Here is a 24,160-nt window from a genome sequence, read left to right as displayed (position 1 = left end):
TGCAGGGGTATTGAAAAGTTTCGCTTCAGTGATGGGTTGTTATCTTTGTTAGGCACCCAGGGTCATCATGAGCAGAGAGAGGAAACGGTCGTATGCAAGGGCGGCGTAGAGGCGGGCTGCGCCTTATTTAACCTAAATCCCTCTCCTAATGGACCTTTCCATTTCTCGGTTTAAGAAGTGTGTCGTCCATTATCGTTAGCTTTTTTTGCTTTTGAATCCACCTACACTCATTCGCGTTCATAAACATGGATATAACCTCTCACATCATGTGGGCCCTGGACATGTTGCCCTTGGTGGCACTGTACGGCTTTAGTATCATGATAGCATTGGTAAATCAACGATCAAATAACGTTCTTACATGAATAACCGTGGCTGAGAAATCTTATTCCGACAGGTCCTGTTCGCCGTCGGCTATCGAGCCATTCTCCATCCCTTAAGTAAATACCCAGGGCCATTCATTGCTAAACTGAGTAATGGCTACAGTGGCTATCATGCGCTGAAACAGGATCTCCATCTTGTCACATATCGTGATTATTTGAAATATGGTGCGTCCGGTTTTCCATGATAACGCGATCTAGTACATAACTGACAAAGCCCCACGAGCACATGAATAGGTTCGGTATTTAGACATGCCCCTAATCGTTTGGTGTTTAATACGGCAACCGCAGTCCGTGGTAAGGGAATACGGCTTACCCAACCCTCGAGATGCACCGTATAATGACGATTCGCATAGATATCTATCTGAACCCTGGGGTTAATAAAGCTCGTATATACGAGAAAACGCAGTTCAACCCACAGAAGAATATATTTGGTACGTTGGATAGGGAGCGCCACCGGCAGAAACGAAAGATATATGGGCAGGTCCTCTCCGATCGATCTTTGCGTACTTTTGAACCGACTATGAGCAAGGAGATTGATGCTTTCTTGGGCCAACTCTTGAAAATGGGCGGTAAGCCCGCTAACATGTCGCTCTTATGTGAGCGTCTCACCGCCGACGTCGCCGGTAACTTAGCCTTTGGGCAACAACTTCATACTTTGGTAGATGCTAAGAATAGAACCTTTCCTCGAGCTATGGTTTCGGTGGGCGGCCTAGCTTATATTTTCAGTATGTGGGCTCTATTCCCTGCGGGTTGCCAAAATATATCGGCTCGCTCCCTTCTTGTCGTCGGTAATAAGGTTGCTGATCGTTCACGTAGTGACCTGGCCGAACCTTTCTGTCATATGGCCGATATTCAGTAGGTTGTACCGGAAAAGCGGACGAGCATTTAGCGACACGATACGAGACATAATCCAGAAACGTATGGCTCTGCCCAAGGATGCAAAGCACGACTTTTACTCCGTTGCGACGAGCGATCCCGTTCTTGAGAATGAGAATCTGAGACAGAGCGAGTTATGGGCTGAGGCTGTATTTATCATGCCAGCTGGTGAGCTATAATTTCATGAACGTTCAGACATCTCGGCGTCCATCATGACGTTCGACGATCGACCCCTCTTCGTGGTGAGTGCTTCTAGGATTGACACTGTTTCGGTATCCCAGGTGGTGCTACGACGCCTGCGGCGCTTAGCGCTCTCTTCTTTTACCTTTCACGCCATCCGACCGTTTATGCTCGACTCGCTAGGGAGATTCGCACGACATTCGCTGAGACCGCGATTCAAAGCGGGCCGCAACCAGTTGGCTGCACGTATCTTCGCGCTGTTATCGATGAAACCCTGCGGGTCGCACCGCCTTTTCTGGGCACCTTCTGGCGTGAACCGCATGCTTCCTACACTGAACCATTTATAGTCGACGGGCATGTAATACCTCAAGGCACCGCTGTTGGCGTGAGCCCGTATTGCTTAATGCACAATGAAGCTTACTTCCCCGAACCGTTCGAATTTCGGCCGGAACGATGGCTAGGGTCGGAGGAGCAAAGGGCGGCGATGCGAGGGGCATTTGCGCCGTTTGCGCTCGGAGATACTGGGTGTCTCGGTAAGTCTATGGCATATCTTGAGATAAGTCTAGTGATAGCGAAAACGTTATGGTATTTCGATTTCGAGAAGGCCCCCGGAGAAGCGGGTAAGCTTGGAGAAGGAGAGGTCGAGCGCGTGAATGGGAGGGGTCGGACGGATGAGTATCAGCTGCGTGATCTCGCGGTAGCGGGTCATGATGGACCAAACCTGGGGTTTAAGCCAAGGGGCGATTATTGGAAGGCACTGATAAACGATGAAGTCAAAGTCAAAGTCTAGATTGTATTTCGAGAAGACTGAGGTATGATGTGGAAGGCTAAGCTAAGAATTCGTGGTCTGTAATTGAAATTTTGTATCACCCGCCTTTAGCGCTTTGACCATCGCGACATGGCCCCAAACAGCGCCATTATAGAAAAATCTTGGTTCTAAATAAAACCCAGAGTATGTCAAGAGAGATTTAATAGTCAGGAACTAGATCATCTAAATTTGTTGTCTCACGACGCTTGCCGAACCGCCAATAATCCTTCTTGACGACGCAGAAGTAGAAATATAGCCTCCACATAAAAAGGACAACCAAGGTTAGTGGCACCGTCACAGCCCAATAAATCCCCTGTGATGGCTGCGATGCTTCCACCGCAGGAATGCCGAAGTATGTCTTTAATCATGAATTTGATTAGCATGGTATTCTCATATCCTATCACTAACTCTAGGCACAACTCACTGCAATAAAAGTCGCAGGAAGAAAGACCATAGTCAAAACGGCAATTGATTTCATAGCGGAGCCATCTCGTCTTGTGTCGCGCGCGATGCTTGTGCTAGACTCTGCCAACATTGTATTCATCTCACTATTACGCTGAGCAAATAAATTGTTGATCTGGAATTAGAGAGGTCAACGATTAAGCTCTAACAGAAAGCACGCAAGCAAAGGATGGGGGTGGATAAAAATTGGCTTACAGCTGTTGCCTGTACGTTTGCCCTCTGCTTCAGATGCTCAACTCCGAAAAGAGCGAAACTTAGGCTGCGATCAATGAAGTCAAGCTGTTTGGCAATAAGCTTGTTTTGCTCCCGTACCTCATCACTATTGGTACTAGGGAACTGGTGCCATGGAAATTCCAACATTTCACTCTTAACAGAGCGCACAGTAACACTATGGCCTTTGATGTAGGCTTCAACAGCAACCAGTTGTTGGGCCACACTAAGGATAGCGACAGATAAGTTGGGGTCTTCACAATGTCCTCGTGGCATGGGCAATCCGTTATCGCCAACAATCATAATGCCCGTCTGGCCGCTTCCAATCTCCACCTGATGTAATCGGTTAGAGATCCCATCCACGGAGTCACTGATAGCATCAGTGAGGCGCTGACAGATTATCATCGGCACGAGAAAGGGGCTATCAGACAGGGGTGCTAGCTGCTCTAGGTCTTGTTGTAGCCATGAAAACCCATCCTGCTCACCACTCCCAAGTACCAATGCGTTAGTTACACCCGTTGAAGGGCAGTACGACATTGAAGCCGCTAACTTGGTACCTATCAACAGGCTACTGAACGAACTCAAAGAAAAGCCTGGCACCGGTTTCAGCGCACGATATTTGCGATTCATTGCCTCATGTACAACTCACTGTAGATGATCCTCCCCTGCTCGGATGGCATCTTTGTGACTTGGAAGTGGCCTCTTAATGTCCTAACCCCCCGCTCTACTAGTAAATATGTGACCTTAGGTAAACTAAACTTTTGACAGATGAGTTGGTAGTGCTCTTGTGAGAAGGGTAGCGTGGTGATTGATGCGCCCGGGGGAATATCTCCTGGGGCGAATTTTTGATCGTGCATTACGTAGTCGTTTTTCACCCCTTTCCCAAGATATCCGATTCTAACAATATCAGAATTTTAAACTTAATATTGGTGAGTAGAACCATACACAACACGTAGTTTATGCCCATAGTGGTTGGTGTCATTCGCGCGGTTCGTCTGTTTCTAGGGATGCATCAAAATCAATTAGTTCGTCGGTCGCCATTGATTCCTAGCGGCTACAGAAGATTACATCTGAGAACCAGCTCCCTAATTCGTCCGGTTTGACTGAAAATGACCGAAAAGTTTGGGTATCTGTCTAGATTGCGAATTAGCTGTGTTGATCCAGTTAACTTGGCGAAAACCTACCTCGAAACCTTTCACTTCAATGACTTGGACGTCTGTAGGTTTATAATCGCAAGGTACCCTAAAATGCCTTTCTTGAAATTCTTGGAAGATGTCTTGTTTAAATTTGGCCATGTTAGTAGTTCAAAACGCCGGAAAAAAAAAATACCTAGCTAGGAATCAACCAAAGTAGGAGTTTAGATGAAAAACTTTCACTTCCTCTCGTCGACCCGTGAAAAGTTGATGTGTCAATTCCGTCTTAACGATACGGCTGAGAAGTAGTGGAAGAGCGTGGAATATTTATGCAGTCACGAACGCCACCGCCCCTCTATCTAACCCGAAGACAGTATACACATTCAGCTAATGGCTGAAAAACTTGATTTTTTCGCATTTGTACAATATTCATCTGTGTACATGACCTGCTACATTAAAAGACTCAAACGAGATTGAGTGAATGGGTGAGTAGAAATTAATAGCTTCTCCCATTCCGAGAGGGCCATTCTAATAGTTGATTTTTACAGTGGTGGATGGGGGTGTCAATCGCTATCGTAAACCCCGCTAACGATATTCCGAATTGTAATCCTCACAGCCGAATAGACGCGGGATTACTTGATTACTTGCAGACCCAACTATGCGCCTTGTTCGCGTCACCGAATCCATCGTATACGGCCTTCTTCGGATACGGACAAAGAGGGCGCTGCTTCCACACCCCTGAACTTGGAACGGTCGAGTTATGCCAAGTCGTCGCGATGATCTGATCGACCGCTTTTCCACCCTCAACCCATTCCATCAAAGCGAGTAAGGCATCATGCTGCGGGTCACGAAATCCGGGAACCGAATACGCGTTGGAACCAATACCTAAGTTTTGACCGCCACCATTGATGTGCCACGGTGCATCAACCCCGGGCGCAGTGCCCGAACAATGCATCATACCGGGAATATAGAAGAGTCGGAACCAATCGTGTATCGGTCGCGACGCCGCGGTCGCTTTCTCAACTCGCTCGTAAAAGTAACCCGAACCTTTCGTGACGATTAACGGATCGGATAGACCATGGTACATTACTATCTTACCGCCCCTATTCCGATAAGGAGACACGTCGTAATCATCCGCATCGACGTCTTTCCAGATGTCCAGTTTCTTGATGTATTCATATGTGCTGTCATTGTATGCATCAAGAGGCCAATCCAAGTCCTCGAAAACCGCGTATCTAAGCCAATCGAGACCAAAAGGTATTGGCTGGCCACTGAACATGTTCTGGGACCACCCTAACTCCGACGAGTACCCAAGTCCGGGATGCACGAACTCCTTCCCGACATAATAATCGGCGTAAATCTTCTTTAGTGTGTCGATCTGCAAAGAAGTAAGACACGCAGATGAGTTTGCGCCGTGATTGTCGCAAGATATCACATCGAAATCTGGGTGGCACTTGTCTGGAGCACTGACGATACCGTCCTTCAGTCCGTCTGCCTTATCGCATTGCTCGATCACCGTAGGGGCTACCAATGTCGAGAACAATTCGGCGGGGATACTCTTCGGATCGCCGACGGGGTAATAATCCTTGCTAACCTTGGTAGTCCAGCTTACTTGGTGGCTTGTCCACCAAGCGGGCGCCCCAATGAGCATACCGTCAAAGCTGCTGGCATCGACTTGCGCCTCCTTGAGTCCTTGGCGGCCGCCAGTCGAACAGCCGGAGTAATAGTTGTACCGGATATCTTCGCCATAGTAGCGCGTGATCAATTGCTTTGCCAATTCGACTGATCCGTGCATAGCGCGCCAGCCGAAGTCGATCTGCTTCTCTGTGTTTTTGTAGGCCCACGTTACGTCGAAGGGAGCACCTTTATGGCCATTGTCTGTCGAAACCGTGGCGAATCCATATTGAGAGCCAACTCCCATATCAGCGTAATTGGTATATCCAGCAACTCCTCCTCCGCCTACAGCAAGAAACCTCGAATTCCAATTAGACGGGAGGAATATCGACACACTGTACGATGATGTCTCAGATGACGTGACGTTGAGTTCTACAGCACAGAGGTCGGGTAACGCGGTTGAGTACATGGCCCCAACACCTAAAATAGGGGTCGGGTCGCCATAACTACCGTTGAACGGAACATGGACGACGTCGAGTATCGTTACATTATGAGATAAGGGGCTGTTAATGGAGGATATATGATAGGCTATGTTGTCTTGAGAGCAAATTGGATGCGCCCCTGAAGGAGCACAAACTACCCGATGCGCTAGGGCAAGTAAAGGGGTTAACGCTAGGCTCTTATGTGAATACATAGTAAAGAGCCTCCCTAATTGCTAACATAGGTACTATAGCAATCATTCGCACAGAGTATCGAGTAAGTTATCAAGTATAAATACCATTTCGACTCTCCCTAGTCTTCCGGTAGTTGGTATAACCAGCATGATGTCAGCAACACGGTATCCACAATTGTCTAGGCATTTAACAAGATCGCGGAAGGCTCAGTAGCTAAAATCTGACCTTGTTGATCCTTCATGCCCGTAATCCTACCTAGCTCAGTAGTATTTCATCTAAAATGGTTTGTCGGGGTTTTGTGAATGGCCTTTAATCATCGGCCCCGAACAAGAACCCGAGATGTGAGGTTTTCAAGCCTATATTGCTGGCATCAGCAAAGGTAATGCGGGTCCTCAACCATGTTCAAATGGATCACTTCTACGAGCTGAGCGCCGCATACAAGGGTCATTGAAGAGTCATGGTTTTTCTAATGATAGACCTAGGCAAAGCCATTTCAATATTCCATTCAATCTCTATAGCGCCAAGTAGCTAGCAGCCGACCCTGCTAGACCATGACCTTCAAGATTTTGCTATCGCTCTCCTTCCAAGGAAATTTCTTCTCGATCGACCTAATCAGCGTCTCATGACGAGAAGACCTCGGTTTAATATTGTTCTTGAACGGTGCAGGATGACTGATGATGCCAGGTTCAAACTTTACAGTAGGCGCAACCTCCTTCCCGTCTTCCAAGTACTTGCTAATATTAAACGTGGCTAGTGACTGCGAGATGTTGAGGAATAAGGCGTTATCTGCTAAGTAGCGCCCCGGACAAATGCGACGTCCGAAGCCAAACACAAACGCATGCGGATCCGGCTCCGGCTCACGTCCATCTGTCGCTAAGAAACGTTCGGGCTTAAAGGACATAGGATCGTGGTAGACGTTCGAATCGTGTGTGAAATGCCTAGCCAGTTATCAATTGAACTGTACCAATGATATCTATGAGGGGCAGGGATACTCACCACACATTTGCAAATACCATTGAGTCTTTCGGAATGAAATACCCTTCGCAGATGTCGTCTTCAGTACTCGTATGAGGAAGAGCCATTGGTGCGACAGGATGCCAACGTAGGACTTCCTTCACTACCGCCTCGATGTATGGTAGGTTTCTACGATCCGCTATGCTAGGAAGTCTATCCTGCCCCACTATACGGTCGATTTCCTCCTGCGCTTTTCGTTGGACCTCGGGATAAACCGTCATGGCTAGGAAGAAACATGCCATTGCCGATACGGTCTATCAATATTAATCTCCGAAAACCTCCAGAAGCGTCAAATAAAGAGGAGGGCTCTCACCGTGTCTGCTCCTGCGGTATATAGGGACATGGCCGACCACTTGTTGGCGAACTCTTCCTCAGAGTCCGAATCACTAGCTTCCAACAACTGCGATAGAAATGATGTTTCGTTTTTCCCGTGTGCCATTTGATGTTTAACAAAGGCATACGGTTTTTCTACTACATCATTAAGCTCGGCTCCCCATTGACGCGCCAGGTTCTTGAAGCCTGTTCCCGGTACCCAGTCAGGAAGTCGTCTCACTAGCCATGCTCATTAGGTCGCATCCACCAAAGGGTTCATTATTGCATCCACTAACAAAAAGGGGCGACATCTACTAAGAAAGCTCCAGGAACCGCAGCCCGAGAGAATTTATCCATCGCATCGCTAGCCATGTCGACCAAGGGGTCATTCTGATGCGACTCTGCGGTATAGCCGTATGCTATTTTCAATATGGTCGCACCAGCCTGTCTTGAAAAGGGGGTCAATATGCGAATCTAATGGGTGACGTGAAGCTAGACTCACCTTCTTATGTGTTGTACGAAACCCCCTGGATTATCCAAGAGATGGAGTAGGAAATGTCCCACCTCAGCTCCTTGAAGCCGGTCGAATTGCGCTGCACCGGTCTTCGTACTCAAGACGCGGGTCATCTTCTTGCGATATGACCGAAACCGATTGTTATAGGGGGACAACCCAAGGGAATTTTCCCACCCCATCCTATATAAGCCAATTAGTCCGTTTCTAAATTTGATGTGAAGCCCCTTTCCGCATAATATCACGAGCAATTGACACTCACATTTCACCAACGAAAACTTGCCTCGGCCTCGACGAATATTTTGCCGATCGCTTCTCCAGTAGCTCAAATGCTAGCTGCGCATCGTTAACGATTACTATCGTTTGACCCATCATAGTTACAGAGCTTATAGGGCCTGTTAATAATAAGCAAGTGTAATTCATTGGTAAGAGCCATTACTTTACAGCGACGTTCTGGGAGATGAGAGCAGACGAACCGTATAGCCTTTTGTGCTCTAACCAATGATGGGCTTCTAACACGCCTGGCTTAGGCAGATCATTCAAGTTCCCAACAAAAGGAAGGCTCCTAGGCCCTGGTGGAAGAGGAAGACGATGGGCATTGAATGAGCTGAAGAGTCTTATCAAGATGTACGTGGCAGCAAGGCCAATCCCTATGCTGATGACGAGTGATGATATACCCATGGCTAACGACCTGACAAAGAGGGCAGCAACAAACTCACGAAGAAACTCACCGTTACTACTGCCTTTATCTTAACCCGTCGTGCGAACACTCTTCTAGATATATTTAACGACAGAATGTAAATCTTACGGTTTCTCTAATCTTCCCAGATATACCACCATAGGATTACACCATACCATATACGACAACCAACACTTCAAATTGGCTACATGTTATAGGCTTCTATACTTCCCACTTAGAACGATGTTGCGGAACTAAGACCTAAACCAGCTAGGTCATAACCTTAGGCTGTGCTGTTCTCGTACCTATTCACCAGTAGGAGGCCGGGGCCACGTATTGTGTCCGCAATAACTTTTAATCGGCATCAACATTATGATGAGTCTGATATTATGTTATCATCATGATACTGCGAGATAGAGGCTCAAATCAGTCTCGTATATCGGGAATAAAACTAAGGTAAGTGCTCCGGAACTGAAGTTTGAAGAATAAGGTGGGGTGAGGAGAGAGAAGTGCGGGGTACTAGTGTTAGACGATGAATTGCCTAGCACCTAAACAAGATGGTCTATAATCTACCTAAGTACCTAAATGTTCAAAGTGCTTTAGAAGCTCTTCAAGCATGGGAATGAACTCCAATTTTAAGGTTAATTAGAAGGTTGAATATAGACTTAAATATAAACTTATCCGCATTTTGCCCGAGCCGCCTTCGTGACTTCCCTTTTAGGATTGATAGAAATCATATCAATGCGGCTTGCGCGTTCTTCAGCATTTCTTACCTTAGGTATCTAGGTACCTAGGTAGGTATCCATGACGGGAACTCGCATATACATCTTCCTTCAATTCGATCCAATGAAACCGTTACTACGACGGTCTGGGGCATCGGTATTACCTAGCCTTGTGATACCCGACTCACGTTATAGCTGCAGCAAGAAAGTCGGGTGAGATGGAACCAGACCCGTCTATCAATCGGTTCAAGTAGTAACTTCGTCCATTGGATACCCAGGTACCTGCCATTGAAACCATGTGGAGCTCCAGACCGAGCAAAACCAATCTTATGATGGATGGTAAGTGGGGGTACGTGGCAGCATTTGGAGTTCGATGGCTGAAGTGATCTTCATAAAGGCCTATCAGATCTATCGATGTGCGATTACTTTTTTCGAAAATAATATTCGAAAAGGGTGTCTTGTGAAACCATACCATTTTCGCCTACAAGGGGCATCTTGCCGCGAGGGTATGAATGGAACAGTTCTAATGGTTGGAGGATCTCGATACCCAATTTCCTGAAATATTTTAGATGGCCCTTGAGCTTGTCTAGTCGTTGGCTATTAGCGCTAATGACTCGGAATACTAGGTAGGTTCAATTATTAAGGTAAGGTACTAAAGGAAAATTTACAAGAGGCTGAGTAGCAAAATACCTACCTAGGTAGGTAGATAGGAACAAGTGATAATAGAATCTTGGCTATGTACCGTGCACTTATACAATGAAGGATAATTCGCATCCGAACAAATCAGGGCCTTGTGCAACACATATAACCAATCGAGCTACATAGTCGGCTTGCACCACCTTCAGCTGACCCCGAACGGTCGTCTCCATGTACATAGGGAGGTACGCGCTGTAACTCATCGTAGTTACAGTGGGTTATGCCACCATCATGCCCTGCGCTCCTACGTATGATTTTTTCTAATCTACAAGGACTTGCGGTGGGGAGTGTTGAAGAGATAGGTATACCGTTACAGTGGAGGCTGAGTCTACCATCAGCAGATAGAAAATACTATAGGTATGTAGTCTAGAACCAATCTTTTCTCGAACATAATCCATTGTCATAAGTGCCTTCTGTCTTAGCGCGCTAGTCGTTTGTGAACCCCTTGTCCCGATTCCAGTTTACACGTCTCCGGACTGTAGACAACGCCATGAGCTCCCTTTCTATCCCTTTCAATCCCAAGTTGGAGGATGAATCCATAGGTCGGATAATTCTGATCCCTGCCATATTATTTACTATTCTCGTTATCCTGTCAACAAGTTTGCGTATTTTTTCGAAGCTGCGGATGAACCATAGGCTCTCCGCCGACGATGTTTTGATCATCATTGCTCTAGTACGCTTAGACCGTCACCCAGCTACCTTTAGGAGCGTCCTAACTCAGCATATCATAAGGCATTCAACTTGACTGGCAATGCATTGGAAATACAGTGTGTGGAAACAGGCTGTGGCCGACATCTCCAGTTCCTCACCTTCGAAGAACGTAGTAGGGCCAGAATGCTCGCCCTATATATCATCGTTATGGCCGATATAGCGCTCCTAGCTGTCAAACTATCCATCACTTTGTTCTTATTCTCCCTCGTGACCAAAGTACATAAGCGAGCGAGATGGATCATCTACGGGTTGATTAGCCTCACTACTCTCGCTACCCTATCTGAGATTATCGTCTGGTCCCTTCAGGCAAAGCCATTGGAAAAGGCATGGAACCCCGATATACCTGGAACTGTGGCAAGTCCATATACACTAATTACTGCTCATATCGTATCTCAATGTAAGTTTGCTCATCCTGCGTCTTTCAGAAAAACCTGTGGTAAGCTAACTGTTCTTCAAAGCCGTGGGCGCCGCGACTGACTTATTCTACGCCTTATCCCCAATCTACTTTTTCGGGAAGCTTCAACTAGATCTAAAGAAAAAGATTCTCCTTATTAGTCTGACGGGATCGGGTTTGGTGTAAGTACCAATCCCTAACAACTGTCTTTTTTACTTACCCCTTTTTCGTTGAACGAGCCCTAATGCCCTTCAATCTAGAGTCTTCGCTGCCTCCATCGCCCATCTTGCCTTCATCGATGATTTCGTGGACCCAGACTATACTTGGACGTTACAACGTCGAATCTACATCTTTGGGCTTGTAGAGCGAAACATGGCGGAAGTTGTTGCCAACCTTCCCGGCTTGACACCGCTGTTCCGAAGTGCGTACAAGAAGACAAGTCAGGTACTAGCAGGTTATACCGGCCCATCCTCCATTCACGTCAATGGAGACAACGGACACGCCTTGTCATCTATTGCTACAATTGGAACTGCTGGGAAGTCGTCGAAAAGGGGTGTCGCAGTGGGTAGCCCCTATTCGTCTCGAAAGAACGCACAGTTCAGTGAGCTCGACACAACATGGGATAATGACCAGCTTAGACTATGGAACGATTCGCAAAACCGTTCGGCGTCTGGAGTAAGCACGTTGTCGTAGTTATAGATACGAGGATAATACATTGGCATTATTTTGAAGCGTTGACTGAGCTAATAACCGACTTTCCCCCTTTCTGTGTTAATGTTACCTAGATACGTAAGTTGACAAAATCTGATCTGTGAGCTGCCTCGAGTTACACCCAGCCATTCGTATATTCGTATTTTGTATCATCCATGATAACCGGACTAGCAAACCGGCCAGCTATGCTAAGCAAATAAATCCCTGCCTTGTAAATGAAATGGTTCGATGGCGCAGTGGCTTGGGTGTAAGTGCTTACGAAGGTGGCTTCTTGCACTACACAATGCCCAATAGATAATTGCATACATAGTCGCACATCAAGGTGTCGGGCTCCTACAAAACTCCACCCAGCTTCGGTTCATAGCTAAATAGCCACCCACCCAATCCAATTAACAATCGGAAATTTACTTGCTCATGGGCGTGGACTTCCCCAGTTCCGTATATCCTTGAGCGTTGCCCTTCCTCGAATCCACAATCCCATTCACCCATGTCCCATCCAGATAACGTAAATCTGCCAGCTGGTATTCCAACGTACTCTCAACTGCCGTTGCACAATGTCAGAGAGAACCGCCAATGACGCAGCTGGTGTCTCCAGCCCAGGCAAGCAGAGGAGGCAAGAGATTGGCTTGGAGAAGTCGTCAACGTCTGGCACTTCGAAATCGGAAACTACGAACGAGAAATACAATGTCGGCTGGATCTGTGCTGTAACCGCGGAATACGTTGCCGCACAAGCCTTTCTAGATAAACGCCACGAGCAACCTGAATTCCAAGCACAGAACGATAATAATGAATATACCTTAGGAGAGATAGGAAAACACTATGTCGTAGTTGCCGTCCTTCCGGATGGGGAATACGGGAAAGCATCTGCTTCTAGTGTTGCACAGATATGCTACGGAGCTTCCCTAATATCAGAGTTGGCCTCATGGTTGGTATTGGCGGTGGTGCACCTATACCAGGACGGGAATATCATGACATCCGCCTCGGGGATGTCGTGGTAGGTAGCCCCTATGATGGGAAAAGTGGTGTGATTCACTACGACTTTGGCAAGGCAGACCAAAGCAAAGGGTTTATACGCACTGGTTATCTCAACCTGCCGCCACCTGTTGTGCGTGCCGCTGTCGCAGGAATGCAGGCGAAGCACGACCTCGGCGAATACCAGCTAGAAGACGCTATTCATGCTGCCATTGAAAAGAGGCCAAGGCTTCGGAGGAAGTACGGCCGTCCCGAAGCAAATACCGACAGGCTCTACCAATCCAACTTCACCCACGATAGCGGGCGAGCCTGCTGCACGACTGCAATCGAGGATGACGAGTCGATATTGGTCACCCGGTGCGACCGAGCCGAAGACAACGACATACCAGTAATTCATTATGGCCAAATCGCATCGGGCGACCAATTGATGAAGAACGCTTTGGCTCGAGATCACTTTTCGGAGGTCGAAAATGTCCTTTGCTTTGAAATGGAAGCAGCGGGGTTAATGAATAAATTTCCATGTCTAGTTATTCGTGGTATATGCGACTACTCAGACACGCATAAGAATTACCACTGGCAAGGATACGCCGCGATGGCAGCAGCCGCATACGCTAAAGGCTTGCTGAATTGCATTGTACCAAGCAGGATGGAAGCCGAGAGGAAGATAATTGACGTTCTTGATAATTGTTAGTCATTTAAAAGAACCTATCCTCAACTATATGACCAATACCTAACAGTTTCAGTAAACGAGAGCGTGATAGAGATGGGTCTCAAAGTGAGCAATTTTGATCAACGAGCAGTTCTAGACAAGCTTCCCATTGTTGCAGACGCACTTTTTGATTCCAACGCCGAAGAACACAATCCAACCTGCCTTGAAGAGACTCGTGTTGAAATCCTTCACCAGATATTGGAATGGAGCAGAGACTCTCAGGCCAGAACTGTATTCTGGCTAAACGGCATGGCTGGCACTGGCAAGTCGACAATTTCGCGCACCGTGGCACGTTCCTTCTTCGCGGCTGGACAATTAGGCGCTAGCTTTTTCTTCAAAAGGGGTGAGGCAGATCGAGGAGGAATATCCAAGTTCTTCAGCACTATCGCCGCTTGTCTAGTCCAACGAAAACCGGCCCTCGGGAACCACGTTAAAAATGCTATTGAGGGCGACCCCAGCATATTCGAGGAAACATTGCGAGAGCAGTTCGAAAAGCTTGTCCTCATACCCATATCTAAGACTCCTAAAGATGATAAACTTGACTCCCTTATTATCGTTATTGATGCTCTAGATGAATGCGAGCGAGAGGATGATATAAAGCTAATTATTAGGCTATTTTCTGACGCGAACACTCATACCAAAGGTCCACAGTCTCTGTGGCTACGCATATTCGTAACCAGCCGCCCGGAGTTACCTATTCGCTTAGGTTTCTCCAGCGTTAGCCAAGGTACATACCAAGATCTAATTCTCCATGAGATACCACTACCAACCATTGAACATGACTTATCTACATATTTTAATCATGAGCTTACGAAAATCAAGAATAAGTGGGACTCACTACCATCAACTTGGCCAATGCGATCAGATGTAACCATACTCGTAAAGAGCGCTATTCCGCTATTTATTTATGCATCAACTATATGTCGATTCATTGACGACTCTAGAACTAGCGACCCTGAGACAACACTTCGAAGGGTTTTAGAGTATCAAACTAAAGGCTTAGGGTCCAAACTCGATTTAACATACAGGCCCATTTTAGACCGTCTTATGGATGATCCTAGCGAAGAAAAGAGAATGGAAGTATTGGATCTTTTCAAATACCTTATCGGCTCAATCATTATCCTAGCTACGCCGCTTTCTACTACTACTCTAGCAAGTTTGCTCGATATTCTTTCAACCACAATTGATAGCCACCTCCGGTTTCTCCATTCTGTTTTAAGCATACCGTCGTCGGCGAACCGCCCCGTGCGCCTACTACACCTGTCGTTTCGAGACTTCCTCCTTGATCCATCAGGCAAGGACTTATTTCGAATAAATGAGAAAGGGGCTCATAAAAGATTAGCATTTAGATGTGTAAAGGTTATGAACAAAAACCTTCGAACTAATCCATGCCACATTCAATGGCCTGGGACCCCCGCATCGAATATAAATTCTCAGACAATTCACGACAACATTTCACCAGAGGTTCAATATGCCTGCCACTATTGGGTTCACCATACGGAACAAACAGGATATCGTGTGCATGATAACGACTGGGTCCACAATTTCCTCAAACGACACTTTCTCGACTGGCTAGAAACATTGAGTCTCCTAGGGAGAGCTTCAGAAAGTGTCCAAAACATTCGGATACTACAATCTCTCTTTCAGGTATTCTACCACATACATACCTGTATCAAACGTTGGACGATCATCTCGTTGACCTTGTCTAGCCCGGAAGCTGCACGGAGCTCTTAGCTCTCCTGAAAGATGCTGAGCGCTTTGTTATTGAGTATGTTTCAATAGTGCAATATGCGCCTCTCCAACTATACTGTTCAGCACTCGTTTTTGCGCCGGAGAAGAGTATTATTAAAAATTTATTCCGCGACGATATTCCCGACTGGATCTCTACCACACCGAATGTTGGCGAATTCTGGGACCCTTGCTTGGGAATCCTTGTAGGTCACGAAGAAGAAATTATCAGTATAGAGTTCTCACCCAACTCAAGGTTTATAGCGTCGAGGGCACAGAATTCGGGATTATCAGAGGAACAGACAGTAAAGGTTTGGTCGGTTGACACGGGTATGTTGCAGCAAACTTTTGAAAACCATCCATATCCCGTGGTTTTCTCACCGGATTCACGGCTACTAGCTTCACATTCCGAGAATCAGACAGTGCAGTTCTGGTCTACCGATACAGCGATATTCCAGTGGGAATCTAAGAAGTATGAAAATATCAGCGCAGTGGTATTTTCACCCGATTCGAAATTTGTGGCGTTAATTTCAGACAATGTGGTATATATATGGTTAGCCACTGGGGCGCTACAGCAGACACTCGTTGGCCATAACGGCTCGGTTTCTTCCGTAGTATTCTCGCCAAATTCAGAATTTATAGCGTCTGCTTGGTGTGACCAGACTGTGCAAGTTTGGTCAAAGGAAGGAAAGCTCATGCGAACCATTGAGGGTTATGGTGCGGCAGTAAACTCATTAGAATTCTCGGCCGATTCAAGATCTATAGCATTAGCCACTGCCGGGACGGTTCGATTCATATCAATCTATACGGGGCTCCTGGAGAGAAACATGAATGCTGCTACTTACTCGGCTACATTTCCATATGACCCGAAGTTTACAGTATCCCACGACGAGTTCGTGGTATGGGCACTACCAGTTCATACGGGAAAGCGCTATGCGGTTGGTGCCCACGTTAACCCGATACTTACTGTTGCAATTTCACCAGATTCAAAGTTTGTAGCTTCAGCTGGCCAAGATAATATCGTTCGTCTCTGGTCACCTTATATCGAGATAGATCCAGATTCTATATTCGCTGCCATTAGGCTCGTTTTCATTACAATCTCACCCAACCGCAAACTAATTGCGGCAGGTTCATTAAAAAATGATACGATACAGCTTTGGTCAACCGATACGGGATTGTTGCAGTATACACTCAGCGGCCATAGTTCTGATGTCGAGTCAGCCGAGTTTTCGCCTAATTCCGAGTTTATTGCGTCAACTTCGATGGGTCCAGAAATACTGGTTTGGTCCATCGAGAACGGGTCATGGCTGCGGACACTCGAACTCCATTGCGGCGGGGTTCGACAAATCGTATTTTCGGCCGACTCGAGATACATCGCGTCGATTTTCGAGTCTAGGCGAATAGAGCTTTGGTCGGTGGCAGTGACGCCGCTGATACTTACAGGCCACGCTAATACCGTATCAGTCGCGTTCTCTCCCGATAGCAAGTTTATTGCGTCATATTCGAGGGATGACACGGTACAGATTTGGGCGGTTAATTCGGGGAAGACTTTGTGGGCAACCAGAAATCATATTGATCTAGCATACGATCCGGTCTCGTATTCGTATGATTCAAAGCTCATCACTTTTTCATATGATTCGAAGCTCGTGGCGTCCGTCTCGAGAGATAGAACGATAAGGACCTGGTCGGTAGGCACAGGATGTCTGCAGCAAACACTTGCCGATTGCCGTAGTCCTCCCGCTTATGTGATCGCGTTTTCACCAGATTCGAAGCTCATATTTACCGGCGGGCACGAGGTATGGGTCTGGTCCCGCGATGTAGGCGCCTGTATACAAACAATCGAACTAAGGTCCAAGTGCAATAAGCTACGCTTTGATGATGAAAATAAGACTCTATCGACAGGTATCAGCGACTTCTCACTCGCTCACATATCCCGACCTACTAATGTCGTCGGCGATATCGCAAATCGTTCTCCCCAAACATTTTCTATCCGAGCCCCATTTGACTATTCCGAAAATTACTATGGTGTGAGTAAAGATAGGTACTGGATTACTTTATATGGAAACAAGTTGCTTCGTTTACCAGAAGAATACCGTAAGCCATATATCTCAACCTTTGGCTCCACTATAGCAATTGGATGTAATAAAAGATTTACTCTCTTGCAGTTTAACAATAAGATTCATGATCTTGGCTTTACACCTAGATACTATTATGAGGATTGTGAATGATGTTATAGGTGGCATGGGTTTTAAAATCGATTTTTAGATGTTTATAAATTGCCCTGTACTGTTGAATTAAAATATGTACCTCCAGAGTTACGTACCCATAGCTTCCCCGCGCCCTATAATTTAAGATGCGCTAAGTTAGCGTCACATTTTTTCTGTTTGGTATACCTCATCCTTAGTCCTCCAAGCTTGCCTAACCAACGAAATTCGCACGCGACATTAATCAATTAAGCACACAGGTCCAAAAGTCTAACGTACGATATCCCCCGGATTTACACACCCATTGAACACGGATATCTCTTGCAACGGTAAACTTTCAGCGAAGGCACTCCCAACATGAGGCTCACAGCCGAGCTCCTCCAGAATTCCCCCTCATGGCTGAACGCGCTCAAGGAACGCGAGCTCGAGCTTCGAGGTACGTCAGAAAAGAACAGATACTACACTTTTTGATCTAGAAGAGCAGAATTGATAGCGATGCCCTCGCCGGCTTTAAACAGGACATCGAATTCCCGCTATTGAGAACCTGGGTGTTGCTGGAGTAAGTCCTCTTTCATGTCCCTTCAGCTACATAATGCTGTTATCTCAACGGTAACCTCGGCGACTAATCTGAGCCATATGATATAGCCCCAAGACGCCATAGACTTCGTCGACAATGATATCCAACTATTGGGGAACTTTCCCCTATCGCCACGAATACACACCCTCCTACTCCAGCGTAATCGCATCTCCACCATACAGCCTACGCTCGCGAACTCGATCCCGAACCTCACGAATATACAGCTAGAGTCGAACAACTTGACTGAATTGGCGGACCTAGACCCTCTAGGAACTTTCCCACGCCTGACACATCTAGTACTACGAGATAATCCAGTGACTAAGAAGGAGGTAAGCTCTTCAGCTTCCACCCTCTCCCTTGTAATTTAAGAAGACTAATTAATGAATTACACTGTACTGCAGAATTATCGATACTGGGTCCTATGGCGGTGCCCCACAGTCCGCTTCCTCGACTTCGAAAAAGTCAAAGACGCTGAGCGCAAGCAAGCCACAAAACTCTTCGGCACCGCCTCCGCACCCACCGACCTCGCATCCAAGATCATGGGTATCAAATCCAAGACCTTCGACTCCACCCTCGCTTCCAACGGTGCCGGGTCCACGGGCGTCGGGTTGCCTACGCGTATGTCCCGTATAAAGCTCACGGATAAGGAGAAGAAGCGGTTGCAGGAGATGATCAAGAACGCTACGAGTTTGGAGGAGATTACTAGACTTGATACTATGTTGAGGGAGGGACGGATCCCGGCTGGTGTGCATTTGGGTGATGAGATGGAGGAGTAAGATTCGCTATGCCATCTCCGGAACTTGGAATGTTGAGGGTTGGAGGCGGTGAGGTGATGATGATGGGGACCAAAAAAGTATGATTTCAGTCATTGGTCTTAAAAATGAAGATAGGGTATACCCACGGACTAGGCAATATTATTCTTTCACCTGCCATTTAATTGACAAAGACGTGCATGTTCACGATTTATTGGTCATTCATCAAATATAGAGATTGCTTCGCATCATATATCCATTGGTCCTAAACCCAAGCCCCCAATCGCAATCTTGAGTCCAATGCAATATAATCGCATAACCTATTTACGCATAATCCATTTGCCGAATAACGGTTCCTAACCGGACATCTGCACATCCCCCTGACCACGATTCGCCTGCCTCATCTCACTGCGCAACTGATCCGCGGGGTCGGCCTCCGTTCCATCATCCTCACTCACGATCTGAGCACCACTAGCGCCTACAAAACTCCCCGCGCCGCCATTCAAACTCGAGCGGCTTGTACTCGGGCGATGTTTCTTACTACTTCCGGATCCGTTCGCTGTGCTACCAAATGCCATTCCTATCTCAGGTGAGTCATCGGGTCGATCGCCCGGAGCCGCGAAGGTGCCGTTATTAAGCTGTGCGCGGGTGGCGGCTGCTTGTGCTTTAATTTGCTTGTATACTGAGGTTTTGGGTACTACGTCTTCGAGGAACTCGAGGTTCTCTTTCGCAGAGACGGCGGCGGCTAGGTCTTTGTATTGGATGTTCCGGCGCGGTTTGCGGTCTAGACGGGCCATGCTGTAGCTTTGCTCTGCCATGTATTGGATGAACATTTCCTGGGATGGGTTAGTGGGGTGACGGGAAAGAAAAAGGGGGCGTGAAGGAGAAATGGGGGTGAGTACTTACGGTTGCGAGTGTGATGACGAAGGCGGCATTGTTGGAGCATATGCTGATATCTTGATCTTGGGCTACGATTTTCTTTACTCGTGACACTATATGTATAAGTATGGTCAATATATATGATCACCACTAGAATATGAGATGAGCCTACAGGGAAGCTGAGTCTGGCCTGTAACCTCCTTGCGAGGAGGGATCGCAGTGGTGTTGTACGGCATTGTGAATTCCGTCGGGATGATGAGACTGAAAAAAGGCGAGGAAGGGAATCGAGATTGAACACAGCTTAAGATTTAAAAGCTTGGATTATTGCAGTGTCTCTATCAGATAAGTTAGTAAGCAGGCAAACTATGAACCGAGATCAGACAGAAATCCGTTTAGCTTTGAGTTAAAAATTACAATCCAACAAGGTATGGGATACATAGTAAAATGTGCAATTATGGATATCATATAGAACTGGTAGTGGTGGGATGTAAAGGTTGATCTTACTTTCACTTTGGAAATATTGACGGCAGAATAATGTAGGTGAAATGGGTGAATGTGCTCGTAATCTTCACTAGTAATTCTAGGATTATGGTTACTCCTAAATCGATTTGAGAATGATCGAAACGAATTGATCTCAAAATGACTGATATGAAGTTGTCCTTGCCCTTATGATTCCTGGGTGGAACGCGTGAAGGTTGAGGAGGGACGCGATTCTATTAAAGCTGAAAATGGCAGGCGGTGATAATGTCTGTACCGTGTGAAGAAGGTGCTAATGGGGGAAATAGTAGAAAGCTTCTTTGTGAGTTTGGGGGCTATGCCGTGACTACTAAGAGATTTTAGTGGAGATTTATACGGTGCAAGTCACACTTGGCAGCTTGGAAAGGTGCGCTAGTTCTAGGCATTAAGGACCTTGCTTATCGGCGATTACGTAGGAGCAACTCGCTGGAGCTTGCTTTGAAGTTTAAACTATGCAAATATCCATCAAACTTTCCGAATTCAACGCCGACGCCCCGATTATCTTTTAGTTCTATCCGATTGCGCGAGTTTAGATCCAAATCTTAATCATTCGATATCTTATTCGATGAAGAGTTGAGAATGAGCACGATTCCAATCAAGACTCATGTCTTCTCGTACAACCTCCTTCTCCCTCGCCCGACCGCAGCTATCCCGACGACCATCTGTTAGTTCTAGGCTATCATTCGCGGTATCGACCGCCGAGCTCGGAGAGGGAGCTGGCAACAATGCGCCAGCAGAACAACAGATTGAGGAGGAGATAGCAGAGATTAAGAGATATGAGGTGTGCACAGGTCCGGGATAATAGTCGCGCCTCTGACTAACGTGTTATTAGGATTTCACTACTATAGGTATGCGCTGCGACGAAACCCTTCGATCTATATAGAACGAATGAACTAAGACGAGCGATATAGACTGGGTACAAGATGCGGCGCAAGAGAGATTACGTCGAAAGACGCGACATAGGAAAAATGTTGGTATGTTTAATAATGGCAAGACATCATGGAGATACAAGCTGTGGGAGTCATATGATGCCGCTCAAGGCTGGATTGTCGTGACCTTGATAGGCGCTGCCATTGGGTTGAACGCTGCCTTCTTGAATATCATAACCGAGTGGTTATCTGATATTAAGATGGGTTACTGCACGACTGCCTTCTACTTGAACGAGAACTTTTGCTGCTGGGGAGAGGACAATGGATGCGATCATTGGCATCGTTGGACGGGATTCGAACCGGCGAACTATATACTATACATCATGTTTGCAGTAAGCCCATCCTCACTTTTGGCATGTTACGTCAAAACTAAGGCGTCTAGACTATCTTTGCTTTCACCTCCGCGATTCTCGTCAAGTCATTCGCACCTTATGCCGCCGGCTCGGGTATCTCCGAGATAAAGTGCATTATCGCTGGATTCGTCATGAAAGGCTTTCTAGGATTCTGGACTTTGGTCATTAAATCTATAGCCCTTCCCTTAGCCATCGCATCAGGCCTCTCAGTTGGTAAGGAGGGACCCAGTGTGCATTATGCAGTATGTACAGGCAACGTTATCTCGAGGATGTTCGACAAGTACAAGCGGAATGCCTCCAAAACGCGAGAAATCTTAAGCGCTTGCGCAGCCGCAGGCGTGGGAGTCGCGTTCGGTAGCCCCATTGGGGGTGTCTTATTCTCCTTAGAAGAGATGTCGAATTATTTCCCTCTGAAGACGATGTGGAGGAGTTATTTCTGCGCTCTTGTTGCGACCGCAGTTCTAGCAGCGATGAATCCGTTTAGGACCGGCCAACTTGTCATGTTCCAAGTCAAGTATGACCGATCTTGGCATTTCTTCGAAACGGTACCGTACATTTTCATCGGTATCTTCGGAGGTCTATACGGTGCGTTCGTAATCAAGTGGAACTTACGAGCCCAGGCTTTCCGAAAGAAGTATCTTACAAAATGGGCTGTTCTTGAAGCTACATTACTAGCCGCAGGGACAGCTATCATTTGCTACCCCAACGTCTTTCTCCGAATTGATATGACGGAGAGTATGGAAATCCTGTTTTTGGAATGCGAAGGCACTGAAGACTACCACGGGCTCTGCGACAACGATAAGCGATGGTCGAACATCATATCACTTGCCCTCGCAACTATAATTCGCATATTTCTGGTCATTATCTCTTACGGATGTAAAGTACCAGCAGGTATCTTCGTGCCTTCTATGGCTGTAGGAGCATCTTTTGGTCGCACTGTTGGAGTTATAATGCAAGCCATCTATCATGCTCATCCTGATAGCGCCTTCTTTGCCGCTTGTCAGCCGGATGAACCCTGTATCACACCTGGTACATACGCTTTCCTCGGAGCTGCCGCTGCACTAAGCGGTATCATGCACATCACCGTATCGGTTGTCGTTATCATGTTCGAGCTTACTGGTGCTCTAACGTACATCTTACCTACTATGATTGTCGTCGGTGTTACGAAGGCTGTATCCGATTTGTTCGGTAAAGGGGGTATTGCCGACAGAATGATTTGGTTCAGTGGCTTCCCATTCCTTGATAATAAGGAGGAGCACAACTTTGGCGTCCCAGTATCAGCGGTCATGACTAATGACGTGGTTGCTATACCTGTCCATGGCATGACTTTGCGATCTGTTGAAGACTTACTAAAGCAACCCAAATATCAAGGCTTCCCTATCGTTGAAGATTTGTCGGCAAGGGTTCTAGTTGGCTATATTGGTTGTACAGAATTACGCTACGCTATTGATCGCTTACGTCGCGAGAGAGCTATTATGCTTAGCCCAGAATCGAAATGCAACTTTTCACCGCCGTCGGCAAATGCGATCACACCTATTACACCGACAGTTACGATCAACAATGCAGATTATAGCACATCATCGGCATCCATAGACTTCAGCAGATACGTAGATGTAACACCGGTGACGGTGCATCCGCGACTACCACTCGAAACGGTTATGGAATTATTCCGAAAAGTCGGGCCCCGTGTTATCTTAATCGAGCGCCAAGGTCGACTTATAGGCCTTGTCACGGTCAAGGATTGTCTAAAGTACCAGTTCAAGGCTGAGGCAGCCGAGAATCCGCGTGACGACCACGAGATTGCAGAGGGCCATGAGAGGCTCTGGGGCGTGATGAACCGTGTCGCGGGTTGGATCGCCGAGAAAATATCTAAATTGAGTGGTGGGCGTGTGAGACTTGGGGGCGGAGTAGATGAGAGGACGGCTGTATCGAGGGGGCATGGGCGTATCATGGATGGTGATGAGGACGTGGCCCCTGATGATGGGGTCGAGTTGGAGAGTAGATAGAGAAATGTACTTGGTATGACGTGATAATTCGAAATGTTTAACTGCACGTTATTGTACTTATATGTGAGAATACTGGTCCTTGAGAGTTAAGAATATTCTACATTTTCGAGGTCGGCCTCAAAGGTAGGTTCAAATTTTCGAATTACAGCTAACTTGTTATAATACTTGCATAACACTCTAAAGTTCCCGAAGTATATTCTACCTCTTCGCTAGCCCCTAAAGCATCTTAAACACGGTTACCACAACGGGAATATTCCAAGTCCATTCAGAGTTCAACTATGGTAGCTGCATCGGCCCGCGTCCGGTAGATCTACGATTACATTGGGTGGGGGTCCGGCAGTCAACCTATCAGCTGTTAGAAATAGTTTCGGTAGCGACAAATTAGCGGGGCTATTTCCCCTATGCCATCACCCCTTTCGCTTCGCTGCAGGAACCTGATTCATTGCCG

General features: G+C 46.8%; 9 protein-coding genes across 9 annotated transcripts; 5 read left to right on the top strand and 4 right to left on the bottom strand.

The window, feature by feature from the left end:
- Window positions 1-245: 245 nt before the first annotated feature.
- F4822DRAFT_444621 (cytochrome P450) lies at window positions 246-2,505 on the top strand (the record flags this gene model as incomplete). The annotated part of the gene is made up of 6 exons (XM_051463269.1): window positions 246-329; window positions 395-545; window positions 615-674; window positions 734-1,038; window positions 1,094-1,424; window positions 1,538-2,505. The coding sequence occupies 6 exons, from the start codon at window positions 246-248 to the stop codon at window positions 2,224-2,226; spliced, it is 1,620 nt and encodes a 539-aa protein (XP_051311888.1). The 3' UTR covers window positions 2,227-2,505.
- F4822DRAFT_430986 (uncharacterized protein) lies at window positions 2,405-4,211 on the bottom strand (the record flags this gene model as incomplete). The annotated part of the gene is made up of 7 exons (XM_051461403.1): window positions 2,405-2,602; window positions 2,669-2,821; window positions 2,902-3,509; window positions 3,566-3,813; window positions 3,862-3,917; window positions 3,985-4,050; window positions 4,101-4,211. 7 exons carry the CDS (start codon window positions 4,209-4,211, stop codon window positions 2,405-2,407), a joined length of 1,440 nt encoding a protein of 479 aa, XP_051311887.1.
- Window positions 4,212-4,524: 313 nt separating this feature from the next.
- F4822DRAFT_306038 (tannase and feruloyl esterase) lies at window positions 4,525-6,843 on the bottom strand. Its single transcript, XM_051455258.1, has one exon. It carries the CDS (start codon window positions 6,355-6,357, stop codon window positions 4,690-4,692), a length of 1,668 nt encoding a protein of 555 aa, XP_051311886.1. The 5' UTR covers window positions 6,358-6,843; the 3' UTR covers window positions 4,525-4,689.
- On the bottom strand, window positions 6,620-9,526 carry F4822DRAFT_305961 (putative cytochrome P450 oxidoreductase OrdA-like protein). Its single transcript, XM_051455256.1, has 8 exons — window positions 9,159-9,526; window positions 8,651-9,075; window positions 8,437-8,569; window positions 8,166-8,357; window positions 7,960-8,111; window positions 7,665-7,903; window positions 7,334-7,605; window positions 6,620-7,275 (listed from the first exon to the last, which is right to left on the bottom strand). Exons 2-8 carry the CDS (start codon window positions 8,853-8,855, stop codon window positions 6,882-6,884), a joined length of 1,587 nt encoding a protein of 528 aa, XP_051311885.1. The 5' UTR covers window positions 8,856-9,075; window positions 9,159-9,526; the 3' UTR covers window positions 6,620-6,881.
- Window positions 9,527-10,337: 811 nt separating this feature from the next.
- On the top strand, window positions 10,338-12,119 carry F4822DRAFT_409003 (uncharacterized protein). The gene is made up of 4 exons (XM_051458616.1): window positions 10,338-10,944; window positions 11,004-11,379; window positions 11,441-11,558; window positions 11,637-12,119. Exons 1-4 carry the CDS (start codon window positions 10,762-10,764, stop codon window positions 12,067-12,069), a joined length of 1,110 nt encoding a protein of 369 aa, XP_051311884.1. The 5' UTR covers window positions 10,338-10,761; the 3' UTR covers window positions 12,070-12,119.
- A 16-nt stretch (window positions 12,120-12,135) lies between these two features.
- F4822DRAFT_444611 (putative wd40 protein) lies at window positions 12,136-17,724 on the top strand (the record flags this gene model as incomplete). Its single annotated transcript, XM_051463268.1, has 4 exons — window positions 12,136-13,012; window positions 13,108-13,745; window positions 13,803-15,415; window positions 15,478-17,724. Exons 1-4 carry the CDS (start codon window positions 12,642-12,644, stop codon window positions 17,722-17,724), a joined length of 4,869 nt encoding a protein of 1,622 aa, XP_051311883.1. The 5' UTR covers window positions 12,136-12,641.
- A 122-nt stretch (window positions 17,725-17,846) lies between these two features.
- Window positions 17,847-19,230, top strand: F4822DRAFT_408994 (L domain-like protein). The gene is made up of 4 exons (XM_051458615.1): window positions 17,847-18,136; window positions 18,219-18,259; window positions 18,346-18,606; window positions 18,679-19,230. The coding sequence occupies exons 1-4, from the start codon at window positions 18,058-18,060 to the stop codon at window positions 19,051-19,053; spliced, it is 756 nt and encodes a 251-aa protein (XP_051311882.1). The 5' UTR covers window positions 17,847-18,057; the 3' UTR covers window positions 19,054-19,230.
- On the bottom strand, window positions 19,220-20,227 carry F4822DRAFT_305872 (uncharacterized protein). The gene is made up of 3 exons (XM_051455255.1): window positions 20,081-20,227; window positions 19,936-20,021; window positions 19,220-19,865 (listed from the first exon to the last, which is right to left on the bottom strand). The coding sequence occupies exons 1-3, from the start codon at window positions 20,142-20,144 to the stop codon at window positions 19,386-19,388; spliced, it is 630 nt and encodes a 209-aa protein (XP_051311881.1). The 5' UTR covers window positions 20,145-20,227; the 3' UTR covers window positions 19,220-19,385.
- Window positions 20,228-20,804: 577 nt separating this feature from the next.
- Window positions 20,805-24,159, top strand: F4822DRAFT_305418 (chloride channel protein). Its single transcript, XM_051455247.1, has 4 exons — window positions 20,805-21,205; window positions 21,257-21,272; window positions 21,336-21,685; window positions 21,736-24,159. Exons 1-4 carry the CDS (start codon window positions 21,029-21,031, stop codon window positions 23,710-23,712), a joined length of 2,520 nt encoding a protein of 839 aa, XP_051311880.1. The 5' UTR covers window positions 20,805-21,028; the 3' UTR covers window positions 23,713-24,159.
- Window position 24,160: the final 1 nt, after the last annotated feature.

This window comes from Hypoxylon trugodes (genome assembly GCF_022578975.1).
Source record: "Hypoxylon trugodes strain CBS 135444 unplaced genomic scaffold F4822scaffold_7, whole genome shotgun sequence".
Taxonomy (NCBI): Eukaryota; Fungi; Ascomycota; class Sordariomycetes; order Xylariales; family Hypoxylaceae; genus Hypoxylon; species Hypoxylon trugodes.
This window is presented reverse-complemented; position numbering and strand designations above follow the sequence as displayed.